This window comes from Heloderma suspectum, chromosome 1 (genome assembly GCF_057233095.1).
Source record: "Heloderma suspectum isolate Gila_16-S chromosome 1, 16-S_ref, whole genome shotgun sequence".
Classification (NCBI taxonomy): Eukaryota; Metazoa; Chordata; class Lepidosauria; order Squamata; family Helodermatidae; genus Heloderma; species Heloderma suspectum.
In genome coordinates this window covers 178,677,626-178,697,625 of record NC_139458.1, presented here as the reverse complement: position 1 = coordinate 178,697,625, position 20,000 = coordinate 178,677,626, and the positions used below count along the sequence as shown (strand labels likewise).

The window sequence follows — 20,000 nt, the reverse complement described above, 5'->3', positions numbered from 1 at the left end:
CCCCTTGCCAGAATATGCAAAACGTTTGACTTCTCTAATATTAGCTGTACATCAAAGCTGGGTTGTAATGACTTAAAACCTGAAGTGGAAAAATATGTGATTTTTTCAGTATCTCAGCAGAAATGGAATAATGGATATCTCAAGGGACAATTTCAGCTTCAGTGCAAAAATAGGAGTGGGTGACTTCTATGAAGCCAGAGATGGACCGCAGGTATCCGCTTTTTAAAAAAGTAAAGTCTTTGATCAGAGGAGTAGTATCATAAATCTAAGTGAAATAATTTTTACTACACTCTGGAGCATTGCTATTGTTAGCTGGTTTATTCTTACAGCCATACATGTGACTTGATAGTAGTAGTTGTGAGCGACTGTGCACCTGACCCTGGAAAGTTCTGGAAAACCTTCACAACTTAATGGTTTCAGACTCACATTACAGGTGCTCAGCACCTCACAGAATCAAATTTGGAAACTGCAGTCATCTAATACCATTGGCCTTTGAGGTAAAGTATATTCCAGTGCTCTGATTCCAGGGTGGGGTGGGGGCATGGGGGCCATCCCTGCTTTACATTGTGTCAACCCTGTAGCTACTGTTTTTAGAAGTCTATGGGGTTAGGGGGCATGATTTGGCTAAAAATGGGGAGAGACAGTGGACGGGCTTTTGGATTTAATTTAAAGGCACCTCTTCCTCTATAATTTGAGCACTGGTATATTCATTTGAATATTTCTTAGATCAGCTTTGCTGTTGTCACAAGTAGTAGTTTTCATATACACATCATGTTTTTTATTCAGTTGTCTCTGTGATGTTGGTTGAAATGTAGAGTCAATTACAGAGATGTTTGTTTTGTGTAGAGAATGTATGACAAACTCTGTAGGGTGTATATAATTAAGTTGGAAAAGGCAGTCAGATCCAGGAAGTATATGATAAATGTTTATTTGTAAGGCCTTTTTTTTTTTACATTTACATGTGAGATACCATTCTCTGTTTTAACGAACATGCAGCCTGATACTATGCCAATTTACTTAGAAGAAGTAAATCCCACTGAGTTCAGTGGGACTTACTCTCAAGTATACATGCTTAGCACTGCAGTTCTATGTACTTACATATCTTTTTTCATTTACTGCCTAACTTCTGTGGACTTCTCTAACTGGAACTTTTCCTTATTCTAGATATGCTTTTATATTCCATACTACAATATCCTAATTTGTGTTGAATCAGTTACTACTTTGCTTATTCCTATGTGGTGGCATTGTCTCATTCTCTATGGTTTTAGGGTATGGGGTATATATATGGTCTTTTTTCCTAATGACATTTTCCCTAGCTATAAACCAAGTATATGCAGATACCAGCCAAGCGCTCCAAAGTACTTTCCTGAAAATTTGGAGCAATTTGCTTTTGCCCATGCAAGACCTCCTACAAAAACAGGTGCTTGCCATAAAAATGTGAAACAGAACACTTGAGGAACAGCACTATTTGGATTTTTGTCTAGTAGCTGAAGAAAAATGGGGGACTATGGCTGCTCATACAAGTGCTTAGTCATGAAAGCAGAGGTCAATAACACATGGCTATAGATGTAAGTCATTGTGGATACTAGGCCCGGGTTCTCATATGAGGAGCTTTCAATCATGTGAGTTCCTGCCATCAGTAAAAAAATAAGCTTACCATTTCATTGACTGTTTAAGAGCAGTAGGCCTCAGGATATATCTCTGTTACTGACTGAAACTCAGTAGTAGCCGTTTCCTCTTCTCAATAAATCCTGAGTACTGTAGTTCTGGGAGTAGGTCTAAAGATCTCTGACAGAAAATTCTCAGAATCGTCACCAGGCTAAAATTCCCAGGATTATTTGAGGAATCCATTACATTAAAATTATTAACTTTCCCAGTGGGTATACACTACACTGTATACTGTTTTTCTGCTATTTTTACTTTCATAGATTCCCTCAAGCAATCATGGTGATTATACTGTCGTGAGCAGTTGAAAAATCTTTGGTAAAATCATAGCAGCTTTCCGAAATGCAATTGCTAAGGTTTCTTAGGAAAATTGATGACAAAAATGGGAGTGAGGATGGATAACACATGACAGTTAAGACAGTTTGGTGAATAGAATGCACTCAAAACTTTGATCTGGATGAGTTAATGCACTGTTAAGACCATATGACAAGTTTTTGATTGATTTAGTTAATTATTTAACATATTGCACAATACCTACTAAGCTTTTAAATTATTTTCTTCAATATTTCTCATCTAACTCTTAAGCAGTGTACTATACCTGGGTCTCTTCTAAAATCAATTCTACCTGCTAGAACACAAAGCGTCAGTAACATTATTAGATCCAGATCACACCACTTTATTTACGTATCTTTGCTGAGATTTCAGCTGGTGTTTTTTCTTGTGTCCTTGCTGCTTGATTCTACCTGATTTACATAATCACATCAATAAGGAACAAAATTCTGTTTGGACTATAAACGTTGCCCATGCAAGAGGATGTGAGGGCTCCACCTCAGATAATTATTTTTCCAGTTCTGATTGGCAGAAATGCTTGTGTGCCAAAAAGGAAATATGCTATACAGTCAGGACCAGAAATATTGGAACAAGGATAACTGTTTTGGCAGTTGGCCTCTGTACACCACCACATTGAAGTTGAATGGAAACACACCCAGATGGGAGCGAAGTCAGGACTTTCAGCTGTAATTCAAGGGGTGTGACAAAAGTGAGGCACTAACCATTCAGGAAGGACAGCCAGTGGCATACACCCCTCCTCATCGTTGGTGGCTTATAAGTAATGGAACGAATGGCTGACAGGCAGCTGTGTGGCCAGGTGTGGCCTGTTTCCTGGGTAACCCATGACCCATCAAGCAGATAAAAGGCTTGGAGGTGCTTCTGAGTGTTACATTTGCATTTGGTAGCTGTTCACTGGAACTCCTAGCATGAGGTCCAAAGAGGTGTCCATGCGAGTGAAGGAGGCCATCATTAGGCTGAGGAAACAACATAAACCCATCAGAAAGAGAGCAAAAACGGTGGGAGTGGCCAGTACAACAGTTTGGAACATCCTGAAAAAGAAGGAATTAACTGGCAAGCTCAGCAACAGCAAAAGGCCTGGCAGACCATGGAAGACAACTAAAGTGGATGACCACAGAATTCTGCTCATGGTGAAGAGGAACCCGTTCACAACATCTAGCCAGGTCAAGAACGCTCTTGAGGAAGAATGCATGTCATTGTCAACATCTACAGTCAAGAGACGGCTTTATGAATGTAAATACAGAGGCTTCACAACAAGGTACAAACCACTGGTAACGCTCAAGAACAGACAGGCCAGATTAGCCTTTGCCAGCAAACACCTAAAAAGGCTTCCCAGTTCTGGCATAATATTCTTTGGACTGAGGAAACCAAGATTAACTTGTACCAGAATGATGGGAAGAAAAGTATGGAGAGGGAAAGGAACAGCTCATGATGCAAAGCATACCACATCATCTGTCAGACATGGTGGAGGCAGTGTTAATGGCATGGGCATGTATGGCTGCCAATGGAGCCGGGTTACTGGTGTTTATGGATGACCTGACTGCTGATAAAAGCAGCAGGATGAATTCTGAAGTGAATAAGGCTATACTTTCTGCTCAGATTCAGCCGAACGCTGCCAAACTGATAGGACACCACTTCATATTGCAGATGGATAATGACCCAAAACATACAGCAAAAGCTACTTGAGAAAGCAAAAGCTTGAGAAAAGAGTTTCTCAAGGCAAAAAAGTGGGATGTTCTTCAGTGGCTAAGTCAGTCACCTGATCTCAACCCAACAGAGCATGCTTTTCACTTACTGAAGACCAGACTGAAGGCAGAAAGACCCACAAACAAGCAGCAGCTGAAGGCAGCTGCGGTAAAGGCCTGGCAAAGCATCTCGAGGGAGGAAACTCAGCATTTGGTCATGTCCGTGGGTTCCAGACTTCAGGCAGTCATTGACTGCAAAGGATTTTCATCCAGGTATTAAAGGCGATCCTTAAGTTTGAAATGATGTTGGTTTGTTCCATTACTTATGAGCCACCGACAATGGGTGTGTGTGTATGCCACTGGCTGTCCTTCCTGAATGATTAGTGCCCCACTTTTGTCAAACCCCTTGAATTACAGCTGAAAGTCCTGACTTCACTCCCATCTGGGTGTGTTTCCTTTCAACTTCAATGTGGTGGTGTACAGAGGCCAACTGCCAAAACTGTTATCCTTGTTCCAATATTTCTGGCCCTGACTGTATGTCTCCATTGAAATACCATTACTGTACAAATACATGTATTGAAAACTGAGAGAACAATTCTGGCAAATTAGTTTAGATTTCTTCCTGGGGTTAACTGCTCAGTTATGGACTCTTGTGTAATGTCCACTGTCCAGGTCTTGGTACATATTTGGTTAGATTTTTGTCAAGTCCACATTAAGATCAGTTCCAGCCAGGCAAACAAGATGAACCTTCTGATTATTCAGAGTGGTAGCTCTGAATTCATGATATTTGTCCTCACTTTGGGTGGAGGCAGAAGACATTTAAGGAACATGGAGAGCACGAGCACTCTTGCATTATAGTTAGTGTGGAGCTAAACAGGATATAAATTTTGGAGAGCAATAAATGGAGGTAAGTAACTCTTCAGTGCTAGGGGATCTTTTTTATTGCAATGCGTGTGCTTTGGAGAACGTTAATGACAAGTGCAATGTGTTTTATTCAGAGTAGTAGCTTATGCTACTTTGCTATGTTTATGCTCGCTAGCATAAGTGTGTTTTTTGTATTTGCTTTCATATATGTCTATATATGTGTTACTTCTATAAGACCCAGACTACCTTCTAATGTTTATACCAAATGGTATTGCAAATTCCATATGTTATTCTGTGAGGAGATTACTGAGTATCTGCCCTTTGCCACCAGTAAACTCTTGATAATCTGTCCTTGTTCCCAGTTAAATGTGAGTTAACATGCTTAATTTGAAATTTCACTAATTAACTTTGAAACTACAAACTCTGATAATTCACTTCAAACCAAGGGTGTATCCGTTATTACCTTTTTCTCCTAATCTTATACTTGCTTTACTGTAGCTTATTAAATTGTAAGGCTGAGTGCTTTGAAACATTGAATGTAAACCAGAAGATGTTTGGGGGATATTGTACAAATGATGTGGTGTAGTGGCAAGAGAGTTGGACTAGGAGCCGGGAGATCCAGGTTCTAGTCCCCACTCGGCCATGGAAGCTCACTGGGTGACTTTGGGCCAGTGACAGACTCTCAGCCCAACCCACCTCACAGGGTTGTTGTTGTGAGGATAAAATGGAGAGGAGGAGGATAATGTAAGCCGCCTTGGGTTCCTTGCAAGAGGGAAAAAGGCGGGGTATAAATGCAATAAATAAATAAATAAATAAATTTGACGCAGGTGGAAGTAGAATAAATGAGCAAATCTAATAGCATCTTGTTTTTACAGATTACTTATGAATTCATATAACCTGTTCACCACATTTGGAAATCTTGTGAAGTTCCCTTTCTTTAAATGTGGGTTTTGAAGCATGGTTCCCTTGGTTTCTAAGGTCAACAGTGAGAATTAATTATGATAATATAGTTCTTTTTTTAAAGACACTGAAAGCTAGGAATTGAATCCAAAGTGTCCCTTCCATTCCACAATCCACAGAAAGGAGCGGAGGCTCCTTGCTGGAGAAAGTGGAGAGATAATTATTGTCGATTGCCCCTTTCCCCTCCAGCTCACCACGCCACCTCCCACACTGTTCTGGAGGGTCCCCTAGCCCTCTGGAGCAGCCTTTCAGGGGGCACTGGGGGCTGCTGGGGAAAGGAGGAATTGCCAAAAATTGCCTCACCTTCCTCCAGTGGGAATATCTCGTGAGCTGAGTCCCACTCACAGAAAATCTGAATATAACTGTATATGTCTCTATTTCCCTGGAATGCTAGTTTTCTCTGTGCAGGGCACATTAGAGGAGCATTCACTCCTGTGAGTCTGTACCTGCTGTCTGAAGTGTTACAGCCCAGGCACACGTTTATCACCTCAGTGAGAACTAGGTGTGAGGAAATAATGAGATATACATTCCAGAAGAGATTGGACTGTTTAGATAAAGAAACAGAATGCAATACTTCCCTTGTGCAAATTAAATGAAAGACGGTGTTTGAAAGCCATAGGAATTTGGGATAAAAGAGTATGGATGCCACATGGTGAAATGTAAGCAGACTGAATCACGGTCAGCACTGTTCTGAGGTTTCCCCAGCATGAAATAGCATGGAATATTGAAGAAGGGATTATAATACATTGAAAATTTCAGATAAGTTTTTTAAAATATAAGTGATATAGCTAGGTAGAGTGTGATCTCGGTAGATGAAAATTATGCTTTGCTAAATAAAGCTCCAATACACACTTATTTGGGAGTAAGTCCCATCGAAATGAATGGGTTGGTACAGCCCACTACAAATGGAAGGGTTCTTTCTATCCATGGAAGACTTCTAATCTAGTGGTGAGGTCCCACAGGTGGAAGGCGGGGTGACTTTTGCCAATTCCACCTTCCTCCTGTAGCCTCCTATGCCACCTTCCACACTATTCCAGAGGGTCCACTAACTTCTTGAGCAAATTTTTGGAGGGCACAAAGGGCTGCAGGGGGAAGGGGGAATCTGCAGAATTTCTCCTGCCAGCATTTGCAAACTGCATCCCAGCCAATGGGTATTACTTCTGAATAGGCATGTATAGGATTGTGCTGGAAGAATGCAAGACGGAAATGTTTCAGGATGGACTGACCATTGGAACGTACCAAGTATAGTTACCATCTATCAGAAATGTATGTGCTACTTGTAAATTCTTAGATTTCCTCCTATATATTAAAACTTTGTGGTCTATATTATATACATTTGAGAAAAAAGTATTAGTTGATGAAACTTAATATTTTAAAGTAATATTTTTCACACCCATGCTGACCAAAGAATTTGACATTTGCTTAGTCTGAAGTTCACTAATAAAGAATGTTTCCTTCTGTCTAAACTTAATTTTCCAAATGGAATGATTTTAGACAAAAAGAATCCAAAATAATGCAGTAATGACATTCAAGCCATGGATTTTATGCTGGCCATTATATAATAGCTAATCATGTTCATTAAAAATTAAAAAGCATGGGCAGTTTCATTTGCAAGAGTCAAACTATTCTGAACTTCATAGGTAAACTGAAATGTCATTGCATTTATTGTATTTACATTTATTTATTTATTGAATAAGAGTAGTAGATGCAAAAAGGCTTGATAAATACTGCATCGGGTTATATATTTCTGTAAGATTAAATGATAAATTTAACAAATTCTGTCAACATACAAAGTGGTGCAGCTAGATAATTTTCGATCCTGGATTTAATGGCCTCTCCCCCACCCTTTAAATAGCCATGTGTATTACTTGAGTTGAGAAACACAAAACTAACATTTCTCCTTCCCACAACTACTATTCCATGCTTTACAATTGCTTCTACATTCCTGAAGAGTTAGAGCAAAAAAACCACTCTCCTAGTCAACCCTGATTTTTTTTTAAAGACATACTATGAGCATGTGCAGTTCTGGATTTTAAACTCATTGAAATCATAACGCTGTCATAGCAGGAAGAAAATGGGCTTTCCTTCTGCTGTCTTGATGCTAATCATAATTTACTTGGAAACCACTTAGAGGTACCTTTAAAATATGGTAAGCAGTATATAAGGTTGCTATCCTATGGTTTGTGCCCTTGTGAGATGGAAGCCTCCAAACTCAAAGGTTTCTGTGTATCCAGTGCCCCACTGAGCTGCTGCCAGCAGGATGGGAGGAGTGAAGAGGTGATTTTTGCCTCTCTGTCCTCCATGTTTTGCTTTTTTTCTCTGGATGGGCCTGTGAGCCCATCTAGAAAGGGCGTACTGCCGGGGACAGGGCTGGGGCTGGAGAGGCCATTGTTGTTGTTGTTCAGTCATTAAGTCATGTCTGATTCTTCATGACCCCATGGACCACAGCACACCAGGCCTTCCTGTCCTCCGCTCTCTCCCAGAGTGTGGAGAGGCCATAGGATTCCCTATATCCTGGCTTCTCCCCTCCCTGCCCACCACAACACCCCCTTTCAGACCTCTCTGGTGTTCTCCGAGGCCACTTTTGTGATGTTGTAATGCAAGTGCTGTGGTTCTTCCCATGGCGGTTGTTAGGGGGTAAGGGGAGGGATTGGATACTAGAGTCCCCCTTCTGAGGTCGTAGCAGTGTCTAGGGCCTCGTAGGGGGAACCATAGGATTACTCTCTAAATTGATTTAATAATAATTAATAATAATAACAACAACAACAACAACAATAACTATTTTGTTGTAGAAAACTGTAATATATTTTTAAAGTTAAAGAAAAAAAATCACCTGTAACCATGTACATGTCTGGCTGACTGCCACTGACTATGGACTGTTTTTAAAAATAAGAAGAAAGAAAGGATGTTAGTGACCAGGCGTCAGCAGTGGTGGGCTGCTGCATGCCCATGCTGGCCCAAGAGCTGATGCTGGGCCTTTTCGCCACTGCCCCCATCACCTGCCACCCTCTGGGTGATCATTTGGAGACCCCTGGGCTACGGGGCCCCAAAGCACAGCCCTAGCTGCCCTGTTGAACATACAGTTGTTGCCGATTACTGTTGTAATATAGTTATGAGGTCATTTGATTGAAGGGTTTTTTTTAGTTGATTTGCCTAATTTTCTAGCTTTTAGGACATTTATTAATTGCTTAAATACACTGGTGTTTTCCCAAACCTCAGTGTGCAGTGCAATCTATTACATGTTTGTTTACAATATTTGTAGATCACTGTTTAGGGTCAAATCTTGTCAAGGCAATTTCCAATATATAAATTCACATATAACAGCAGTACATGTTTAAAATCATACAGCATCATAAAAATACAACTGATAAGAAAACAAGAACCAACAATAATACTAATCACAAATAGCATTCAGTAAAATCAGATAAATACTATATTAGCCTACTTAGAAGTAAACCCTATTGAATCTAATAAGACTTTCTCCCAGGTAAGTAAACACACTTAGCAGCGGAACTTACTTCCCATACTTACATGCATATTTTCTCTTAGGTGTGAAACAACTTACAATTTGCATAAGGTTCAGAAACTGGCACAGTGAATATTTCATCTAAATATACCACCACCAAAATGGCTCCAAAAGTGAACAAGTTCTGTTCTCATCAGTGTTGTGGAATATCCAGATATAAAAGTTTTCTTATTCTTATTTCATTTGACCTCTGTCAGCTTCAGTTGTTTGTGGTTCTAGTTGCTAAAGGAAATCTATAGTGATTTCACCCTGGTGTACAAAATATATGTTGGCTTTGGATACAGACTTAAAGGAAACCATCTTTAAGTTTCTTTTTCATAAAATGCACAGGAGGTGCTGGGAGCTGCAGTTCAACCTGCAGTTTTGTGCCCTTCAATCACTCACTAGATGGTACAGGAAAAATTAAAGTATGTTTAGCTTTAGTTGATTAATCTGACAACTTAATCAGTTCAAGCTTACAGCTCCAACACTTACATATATATAGACATCTGCTTCAGTGTATGTATATATGTCATTTGATATACATTTTTATTTTATTGTCTATTTTGTGTTTATAATGGCTTTCTGTGAAATATATTATAAGGGAATGCAGTGGTGTTTGCTGAAAGAAGAGGAAGTCCTTCCCCGTATCAGAGCTATGGAAGGACGTAGAGGACGGCCTCCAAATCCGGATAGACAGCGTGCTAAAGAGGAATCGAAAATGAGGCGTCGCAAAGGTCGACCTCCAAACGTTGGTAGCACTGAGTTCCTTGACAACACAGATGCTAAGCTCTTAAGGAAGTTACAAGCCCAAGGTAAGGGCTTAATTATTGTTTCTCCAGATGTGTGGTAAAAGTATTCATGGAAAATTGATATTGCAGTTTCTAAAGGCAAATACTTAACACATGCCCCTGTTTATACATATTCAAACATTCTGTGGCTGCAGTCCTGTATCCCATTATTTGTGCTTCATTCCATTTTGTCTGCGGTTTTAAGAGTTTGTAACTGGGAGTAAGATTGCTGTTGTTGTGACCAAAGTGGAATGATCTCACTGTCACTAAAATCAGGATCGTATAAATTCAGCATTCATATCACTCCTTTAAATTAGGATATGCAACAAACATGTTGCAAGAAGGATAATCAGATATTACAGACAGAATAGAGCAAGCCAATTTGAGGAATTTGTGATCATTTGCTTAATTTACCCAATTCTGGATTCCGGTTTTAAACTCATCTTATTGGGAAGTTTGAACTGTCTTTTTCAAAGACTGAGATGGTCTAACACCGAGGTAGCTATGATATTGGACTGGATGTTGGCAGCTGCTTCATTCAAGTATTCTACATTCAATTAAATCCTCAGGGAACTGCAGGTCCTCAAAGTCCCAGTATATGCTTATATTCATTTATTTGATTTAGACAAGGAGCCTATGTGTTGAACAGCTCTGTAGCCACAGAAGTCAATGTAGTTATGACTCCTTCAGCCCCCTGCCTGCCTGCCTGCCTGCTTACTCTGGCAGATAAGATGGGACAACCCTAACTTTCTGCCTTAGTAGTTGTAAGAGCTTAACATCTTATAACAATTTTCACAATTTTTCCTGAGTCAGGATAGCCATATTATGACTAGCTAGTCAAATCTTGATCTTAGGAAATTGGTATGGACTCTTTTATGTTTCTGAATATGTAACCCTTGGATAGATAATGGTGTGTGTGTGTGTGTGTGTGTGTGTGTGTGTGTGTGTATTTCACCTCATAAAGGCCCTACATTGTCATTTAGTGTAGCTTCATATGCTTTTCTTCACAAAATTGTCATTGTTAAAGTTATAACATAATGGCCCCCTTTCCCCACTATTATTAGTTCAGCCATCTTAATTTTCCCCCCAAGTACACATTCTCTGTTTCCATTCCTATGAAAATTCCCATTTGCAGTCTTCACACAGTGAAGAGGTGACTCAGTAGAGATCCTCACAATGTCTTCCTAACCTGTGATTATATTTATATTTTTTAAACATGTCACCTGTACAAGATCTGAAGGTTCCTTTCTTTTCTATCACCCAGTGAATGATGAAGGGCTTTCTTGTAGCTTGGCATAGTTGCACGCATGTGCGCACGCCTCAGTTTGGGATAGACGTATGTATATATCCAATTTCTCTAAAGCATTTTATTCCACAATCTAGAAGAATTTTCCATTCATGTGACAGTAATTCACCCTGCCAGCCTCCAAATTAACAATACGTTATTTCTCAGAGGACTTCAAGGCTTATTTCATTAGAGTCACATGGATTTCTTCCTAAACATTCAGGCATCCCAGAAATTGGTCATACAATAATTTACTTAGGAAATGGATGAGGCTGTTCTATAATCTGGAGATAGATATTTATATGGCCAAGGTGTAAATGCTGGCATAGATGAGAGCTCACCTCATATAATGTGCAAATCGGTTCTGAGGAACCATCATGAACACTTGCTTGCCCTGGCACAAAATCTCACTTTCAACAATGATAATGAAAAAGTTTAATATTATACTAACCCATTAGAAATAATTGCCTCTTCAGGGGTGCGGGGACCAACAAGCAGAATTTCTGGCAGTCTGGAAAACTCGATAACTACTTCCTTCTCAGTATCCCATTCTCATTTCTATTTACTACTGGCTTTTAATTACCCCAAAGGAGAGAAGTTCTGTGGATGGTTTCCAAAGGATGAAAGGAACTTTACCTTCTAATCTTGGGACTTGAGCTCTTGGCATATCATCTTGTCTTGAAAAAAAATGTTCTCATCAGTATTTCTGCTGCTTGTATATTTACATCTGTGCCTCACAATGTGATCAACACTACAGAGCTGAGTTCAAGCTCCTAACACTTATGGGAGGAGGATAATTATCCAGCCTTTGGCACATGCTTCAGAGCACATGCCAACCTTCTGGATATTCTCGTTTCAATGGCTCCTGATTCCATAAACTGGCACATACGTATGGTTCCAAAGAGGATGCATCTGTGGCATAAATATTCTGCCAGTTAATTCTAGTCTTGTTTTTTTTCCGCCCTCTAAGATAACTTGTCTTGCACACTAGCTTCTGCTGTGCTGCATATAAATATTTTATGTATAGTTGTGGTTTCACAACTGTTGCTATACACTGTTGATTTTTTCCAGAAAACTTAGCTGTTCTGGTGAAAGCAGCAACAACTAGGGAAAGTTCACTGGTAGAAAACTCCAGTGTGTGTGGTATGGTGTGTGTGTGGGGGAAAGGTAATGGGTAATTTTTGTTGTTGCCAGTCCATTGGGAGATGGCCATGAAGGCAAGGGGCATCTCATTGTGCAAGTCCATGGTTGTGGACTGGATAGCTACCTCCCCATGTGGGTGTAGCTGCTAACATCAGCAAAGGCAACTAGCTAAGAAGCAAATGCGTGCTTGCAAGGTGCCGGCTGAGGTGTCCCTTCCTTCAACTGCCCCTTCCCTATGGTTTTGGATATATACAGGAATTCTGCTCCCCCCATTATCATCCGGAGGTGGCAGCCTGTGGTTCCTACTAACAAACTGCTTGACTAGCCACTGCTGTGTGGAAAAGCTCAGAGCTCAATGGTGTGCAGCACATACATAAGTCTCAGTTTCAATCCTTAACCTCTCCATTTAAAATAACTCAGGTAGAACGTCTGCTAGTCACAGAAGACAATACTAGGCTAGGTTGACCAATGATTTGACTCAGGTAAGGCAGCTTCATAATGCTCTCCTTACCGCACTAGAATGGTGTTGCCCTTCGACTGGCAATGAGGGACGGCAGAGTAATTTTGTTTAATTGTGGAACTTTTAGGAAGCACGTTGAGAATTAGAGGTGTGTGGTCAAATTTCAAGAGGCATTTTTGATTAGAAATGGGCAGACATATATATTGTTATGTGTTTTGAGTGTGGTGAGTCTGAATTCACTGTATGCCACACTAAATCTTAGATCCTTTGCCCTGAAACGTATAAAAATCCCCTCATTGACCTCCCGGCATCTGAGCAATAGTCCTTTTTATTTCAATACTTTTTCATCTCCACCCTTGGAAAAATGGGACTGCATAATGGCTTGAGATATATTTATAATTTCACACCTAATCTTGGTTTTCATTTTCTACTGACATAAAAACAAAAGAACAGTTGTTTGTGTGAAATTATGTAAGTCAAACACATTTAGGTCAAACATTTTCCATCTTTGATCCATCCACATTTGGGAATTACCTTGTGTTTATAAGTTGTATTTATTATATCCTTATCATTTCATGTTTGTCTTACAGAAATTGCTAGGCAAGCAGCACAAATCAAGCTTTTGAGAAAACTTCAGAAGCAAGAACAGGCCCGAGCTGCCAAAGAAGCAAAAAAGCAGCAAGGTAAGTACTAAACTGCTTCTAAGAACCTTACAGGCCCTTGCAGATGAGTTTTTGAATCTTACATTTCCATTATCCTGCACATTTACTGCTGACATTTTTTCTTTGTCTTATTCATAGCTATTATGGCTGCAGAAGAAAAAAGAAAGCAAAAAGAGCAGATAAAAATAATGAAACAGCAGGTAATTTATGTCTTTTGGGTTTTGGCAGTAAGCATTACAAAATACATTATTCTGATGGATTGTATATGTTTAGAGGGATTGCCAACTGAAAACCCAGCCTGTTCTGCTTCTGTGCCCTGTAAACAGCAGCTTGAAAAACTATAAAGATCCACAGCTTAATATGAAGAAACGTGCTGGTACAGCTTTTGAAGCATGGAGATATGCCCCTGTCACACACACACAATCTGCTCTGCAGGGTCTTCCAGTCCTCTGGAGCAGGTTTATGGAGGCTGCATGAGGGAGCAAGAATTGCCCCCTCCCTTTTCTGCTGACGGAAGGCTTCCATCGGCAGACAGACACTAATTGGATATCACCCATGATGTTTATGCTTCACTTGTTGCGTGTATTTGGTGATGGATCAGATGACATATTCTTCAGAATGTGACGGTCTGGGATATCTTCCAAAATATACTCTAGTTAAACTGTACGTTAGTGAAGTCTGAATCGCTCTGGTTTCATTAGGGAGAAGCCACGGGCAGGCTAATAAACCATTAAGTAAACCTCAATGCCAGATAAAGTTTGAATTATACATTTGTTGTGTAAGTAGTTTCACTGAATTTATCTAGGAGACCTTGCCAGAAAAAATGTCACTCTTTCACCTTGATCTTAAATGCATTACATGGAATTTACTTTCTTTGTAAGTAGTATTATCAGATGCTGCTCTTCAATTATGTCACTATTATTAATGACAATTTACAGTTAACACTTCAGGATATGAAATGTTATAGCCGTTAACAGTAATTATCACAATGGGCTTGATTGCAATATTAAGGCACAGTATGTTCTATAAATGTAATTAGGGAATTTACAGCTCAGTCCTACACATGTCGACTCAGAAATAAGCCACACTGTGTTTAATGGGGCTTACTCCCAGTGCCTAGGAGTGCAGCTTTACAGTGCAGTCCTGTACATGCCTACTCAAAAGTAAGTCTGATTGAATTCAGTGGAGCTTATTTCCTGATAGGAATACTTACTTCTGAGCAGACATGAGAAGAATTGCATGACATATTGGTCTTTGTAAGATGCTTCATATAAATGTCTAATATTTTAAATAACCCTCTGAGGTGGGTAATTTCTGTTCACATATAATAGATAGAGAGTGGTAGTAGACAGAAAAATATGATAAATGTTATGATAAATTTCAGTGATTCAGGCTAGGAAAGTCAAACAAAATGGGGCTACTTAATTAAAATATACTTTAATATGTTATTAAGAATGGGCTTATTTATATGTTCCAGGGATACTATGGAATTAATTATTAACTTAAGGTGACTAACTAAATCAATGACTTTACTTTAGGTTTGTGTACAGCTGTTTAGAATCTCAGTGTATGGCTCTGTATTATATTTATAGGAGCCATGTAGCCACACACCCACCATTGCTTTCTGCAAACTGTGGACCCTGTATCCACCTGCCCAAGATACTGAGCATGGTATTTAAGAGGCAAGGTCTCTTCTTGCTTTTAGTTAAGCTGAAGTACATTTGCTAAATGAAATCGACAGTATGATATTATGAAAAATGACATTATGAAAAATGATTTTTATTGTTAGCCACCTTGAGTGCCATTTTTTGGTGGAAAGGCAGGATATAAATGAAATAAATGAACACAATATACTTGATCAGGTCCTTATCAGTATTCTTCCCAAGTGCAGAATTCCTTTACTTTCCCTGACTTTTCCCAGCTATCTGTATACTTCATTGAGGATTACATTTTGCCTTCATACAGTTGGAGTCAGAGTGTCCCTTCCACAAAAAGAAGGGCTCCCATTCATATGCTTCTTCATGGCACATGAAATCTTTGTGGCTGGCCTACCAGGTGAAACTTGTTAGAATGTGATGTAATTACATTCTGGAGATGTGTGTGGGGGTTCTTGCCAGAGTTGGGTGGTCTGTGTAGAAGACCCACTTTTCAGCTATGGGTTGCAGGAGGGTATGATCTGTTATTACTGCTGCTTAAAATAAATGACAGCTTTTCTTGTTGTAGGAAAAAATTAAGAGAATTCAGCAAATCAGAATGGAAAAAGAACTTCGGGCTCAGCAAATTTTAGAGGTATAACTTGTTTATTAAAACCAGTGTTTGATGGAAATGCAAGGAAGGGGCTGTTGCAAGAATTCATCAAAGTCTTGTATCAGAGTGTTGTTTTGTCTCTTATTTGTAAGGTCTCAATCCATAGATTAACAGATTAAATTAGGGTTCCAAACCTGCAAATTCTTATATCTGAAGCACACGTAAAACCATTTGCCAAAGGACAACTCCCCGTATACATTTTAAGGATGTGCACACATACACGATTTTCAGAGGGGTAGCCACATTAGTCTGTTGTAGCAATAATGACAAAGAGTCCTGTAGCACCTTAAAGATTTACAAATGTATTATGATGTAAGCATTTGTGGGCTAGAATCCACTTTATCAAGTGCATGAGATTCATCATGCACGTGGTGAAGTGGACTCTAGCCCACAAAAGCTTATGCCGTAATAAATGTGTTAGTTTGAGTGTTTAAGGTGCTACAGGACTCTACGAGACCCTTTGTTATTTTTATTGTGTATATGATCTGAGGCATGAGCTGAACTTAAAACACTGCAGGTTGGATCCAGAATTTCTGTGAGTGGAACTCTGCTCACAGGACACTCCTTCTGGAGGAAGAAGGGGAAGATGATTTTTGCCAATTCCTCCTTCCCCCTACAAGCTGTTATGGAGGGTTGGTGACCCTCTGGAAGGTGGGGGAATGGGAAATTGGCAAACATCACCTCCACTCTGTTCCTCCAGCAGAAGCCTCTGCTGGATCTCAGTCACTTCCGTTCCATTCTCAGAAGGGCATTTCTGGATCCGGCTCTGTAGGTGTTGGAAAGCTAAATTGCAAAGGCAGAAAAGAGAAATAACATTTGGTTGAATTATCAGAACAAGGAAAGACAGTAAGAAAATACCTTTGAAGCTGACATTTGAACAGCATGATTTTAATCTTAAAGAATGTGTTTATACTTCTAAAGGATTTGTGAGTCTCTGTATTGTAAACAGTTGGTTTGTATAATGTATCCATGCCATGTATAGCTAAGTTGGAGGAAATTTAAATTTAAGATTTCTGTTTCAGATCACCTTTTTTGATCTGTCTGGCAACAGATTTCTTTTTAGTCTTCGTTGTCACATTAATTCTGTAGGACACAATCCTAGGCATATTTAGACAAAAAAAGTCCTACAACTCCCAGCATTCCCCAGCCAGCATTGTAGGACTTTTTTCTGTCTAAACATGCATAGGAATGTGGCCTTAATATAATAAAACAGGGAGAAATGTCATTCAGACAAAATGCCAATAAATGGTTCTTTACATTGACTTTAATTAAGATCTCAAATTTGTCCTCACAGATTAAGTATATTCAATTAATAAAAGGTATAAATAATCATTAGTCACCCATGTTTTTTTAACCTGCTATTTTAGACAAAAAGTTTAAAAGTTTATTTGCAAATAGTGTTTTAAAATTACATTTTGATATATGATATGTTCCATAATTATAAATATCCATACCGTTCTCCACAAAAAATCATATGTTTTTCACAACACGGAATGTACGGAGGAAGAAATCTGTTATGATGCACACATGATGTGTGGTTTCGCACCTTGTGAGGCATGAAGCTTTATTTCTAGTCTGAGATTACTTCCAAGCTGTAGTGGTGCTGTTGCATGACCTTGGGACCTGTTTTGCATGCACAGGCTAAAAAGAAAAAGAAAGAAGAAGCAGCAAATGCCAAATTATTGGAGGCCGAGAAACGAATAAAGGTTAGTTTAGATGAGCATCAGAGTTTTTATCTTCGAAACATTAAAAAAATGACTGTATGATCTTACACATCAACAACTAATAATATATCATTTAACAAAAAGAAATAAACAGCATTTTATCCAGTATGTTTTGCTGTATACATGTATGTCTCTCTGTGTTTTGTGTGTGTACATATAGTATTTTGAAAATTATTACTAAGGTTTAAGCCTTATGAGATATTTAGTTTGTGCATATATAGAGAAAATAGTCATGAAATCATTAAAAATGCACGTACCAATCCAGGGTATTTTCTGGATTGAACCACTGAATTTAAGGGCGCAATCCTATGGCCACTAGTCAGAAGCTAGATGGCCATAGGATAGGTAGGTTTCTGGGACTGACCCCCACTCCCTCCCGCACTGCTTCGTAGGCAGTGCAGATTGGCCCCATGCTCCACGCATAAGAGCAGCACAGAGCGGCAAAAACGGTGTTCCTGGAGGTGGGGCAGGGAGGTCGGAAATGCCGGTACAACACATCCTATGTGCTGTCCGGCTGCCACTTCCCGCGCTTTGAGGTCCCGTGGCTAGACAGCCGAAATTGGCTGTCTAGCCATGAAAGCAGGGCAGGGGGAGTGAGGAGGATATCAGCTCCTCACCACTCCTCCTGCCTTGCACTGGATAGGCGGTCGCCCTCAGGGTCGGAGGCAATTTTCAGGTTCACCCTTTCCCACCTCTTCCTGTTATTCCCATCCTACTCAATGCATTTCTCTTCCCCACCACCCCCAAATGCTGCTCTTTAAGGTTAGGGAAACTGAGAGCCTGCAACATGGGCAGGATGGAGTTATTGGTTGCTCTGTGTGAGAGCAGAAACACACTTTCAGCACATGCATGGGCTCTTTAGATCCTGTTTGCATGACACGACAGCCCATTGTGGCTTAATTTACCCATGAGGTTTGCTAGGCGCCTACAGATGCCTTTTTTGTATGGTGCCTGTGGGCGCCATTTTTGCATGGTGTCCATGGGAATCCAACTTGCCGTGGCTTGTTGTGTTGTACAAACGCAGGTGTTTGAGGGTTAGACAACCCTCAAATCTAAAACAAGCCAAGGTTTATATGAGGGTTGTCTAACCCTCAAACAAGCCCTTCCTCCTGGGTTCGCATGACACGGCAAGCCAGGTGCCCACGGGCTCCATGCAAAAATGGTGCTTCTGGGTGCCTGGCACGCTGTGACCCAGGTCATCGGGTTGGGGACTTCTCCACTCATGGAAGGAACTGATGTTCCCAGAAGGAGAGTTCTACCTATGAAGGACCCCTTGCATTCCTAGAAGTCTTCGGTCAATGCAAGCTCCTTTCAGGAGCAGAGTAGTAAGTTTTGATCCAACCCATTGCCACCAGGATTTGGATGATAAATTTTCATGTACAGAATATGAAAATCTGGTTTTGTTTGTTGCTGTATGGCACTCATAGTTAATTACCTACCTGTAGCGTTTGGAAAGCATGTAGTCTTCGGGTGTTTCCAGACAGCGCTTTTATTTTGCAATAACTGCCTCATTCATGAAATTTTACATGGGATCTAGATAGTGGTGCCTTCCATGTGTAACCCTCCTGTGTTTTCCCACTACTTCTTCCATCTATTTTCTTTCCACAAAAAATCTGTTAAGGAGGAAAAGATGGAATGACCACAAAATGCCTTTTGATTGGTAGCATAAGGAGCTGTCCATTTGGAAGCAGCCTTACTCATGACCTCGATGGGACCTGACATTCATTCCTGTGCATATTCCATTCATTTTGTATTCAGAGTATCCCGTATGCTGAAGGATAGGAAGAAATGTGGGTATTACTTTGTATGATGGAAAAATGGTCTAATGTTTATTAGATACTTGATTTACTTTTTTTATATTTTTAAGGAAAAAGAAATGAGAAGACAGCAAGCTGTTCTTCTGAAACACCAGGTTTGTACCCAGAATTCAGTGGGACATATAAAAGCTCTTTTTAATCATATACCTAAAGTATTTGGAGAGCAAATAGTCTCTTTTTAAAAACAAAATTATATTTAATTTGTTTTTTGCTTAAATGTTTTTATTCACTTTATGGGTAAATTGCTTTGCTATGATATTGGGATCTTTTGGGGGTTTATAAAGTGGTTTTTGACTCTGTGATTTCTGTTTCATAATGTTGTGCCAACTCTTTCTACCAGGAGTTGGAGAGGCATAGACTAGATATGGTATGGGTATGTTTATTTTTGTACATCTAACACCGCATTGTGATTTGGTTGTGATATGGTTGTCATAGCAATGCATAAAATGTAGCACTGGCTGCTGTCATATTACATACTGCTGCATGGCTTTCCAGCACAGTGCATTGCATACATCTGCTTGTCTTGTCTGTAAAAGAAAACCAACATGACTTATCCCAAACTTACTACAAATTGACCCCTGTGAGCCATGTGCAAGGCTGTTGCCTTGACATCAGGTTTATTGTTGCCACAGCATTAAGTTGGACTACTGTACATAACAGGGGACAAATTCACCTTATCCCAAAATTGCACATTTGTCCTATAATAGGTTACCAGTTACTTTCACTAGGCAACCTCTGCAATTGATTCTGTGAAACGTATTATATTTGCATCATTTTTATATAA

General features: G+C 39.8%; 1 protein-coding gene across 1 annotated transcript in view; it reads left to right on the top strand.

Moving 5' to 3' along the window:
* BAZ2B (bromodomain adjacent to zinc finger domain 2B) overlaps positions 1-20,000 on the top strand; it is a 144,268-nt gene that overhangs the window by 70,640 nt on the left and 53,628 nt on the right. The window contains exons 12-19 of the mRNA XM_084811337.1: positions 110-211; positions 9,632-9,842; positions 13,297-13,389; positions 13,507-13,568; positions 15,592-15,657; positions 17,316-17,381; positions 19,267-19,311; positions 19,557-19,583. Coding sequence (XP_084667463.1) covers positions 110-211; positions 9,632-9,842; positions 13,297-13,389; positions 13,507-13,568; positions 15,592-15,657; positions 17,316-17,381; positions 19,267-19,311; positions 19,557-19,583 — 672 coding nt within the window. The remainder of the gene's footprint in view (positions 1-109; positions 212-9,631; positions 9,843-13,296; positions 13,390-13,506; positions 13,569-15,591; positions 15,658-17,315; positions 17,382-19,266; positions 19,312-19,556; positions 19,584-20,000) is intronic.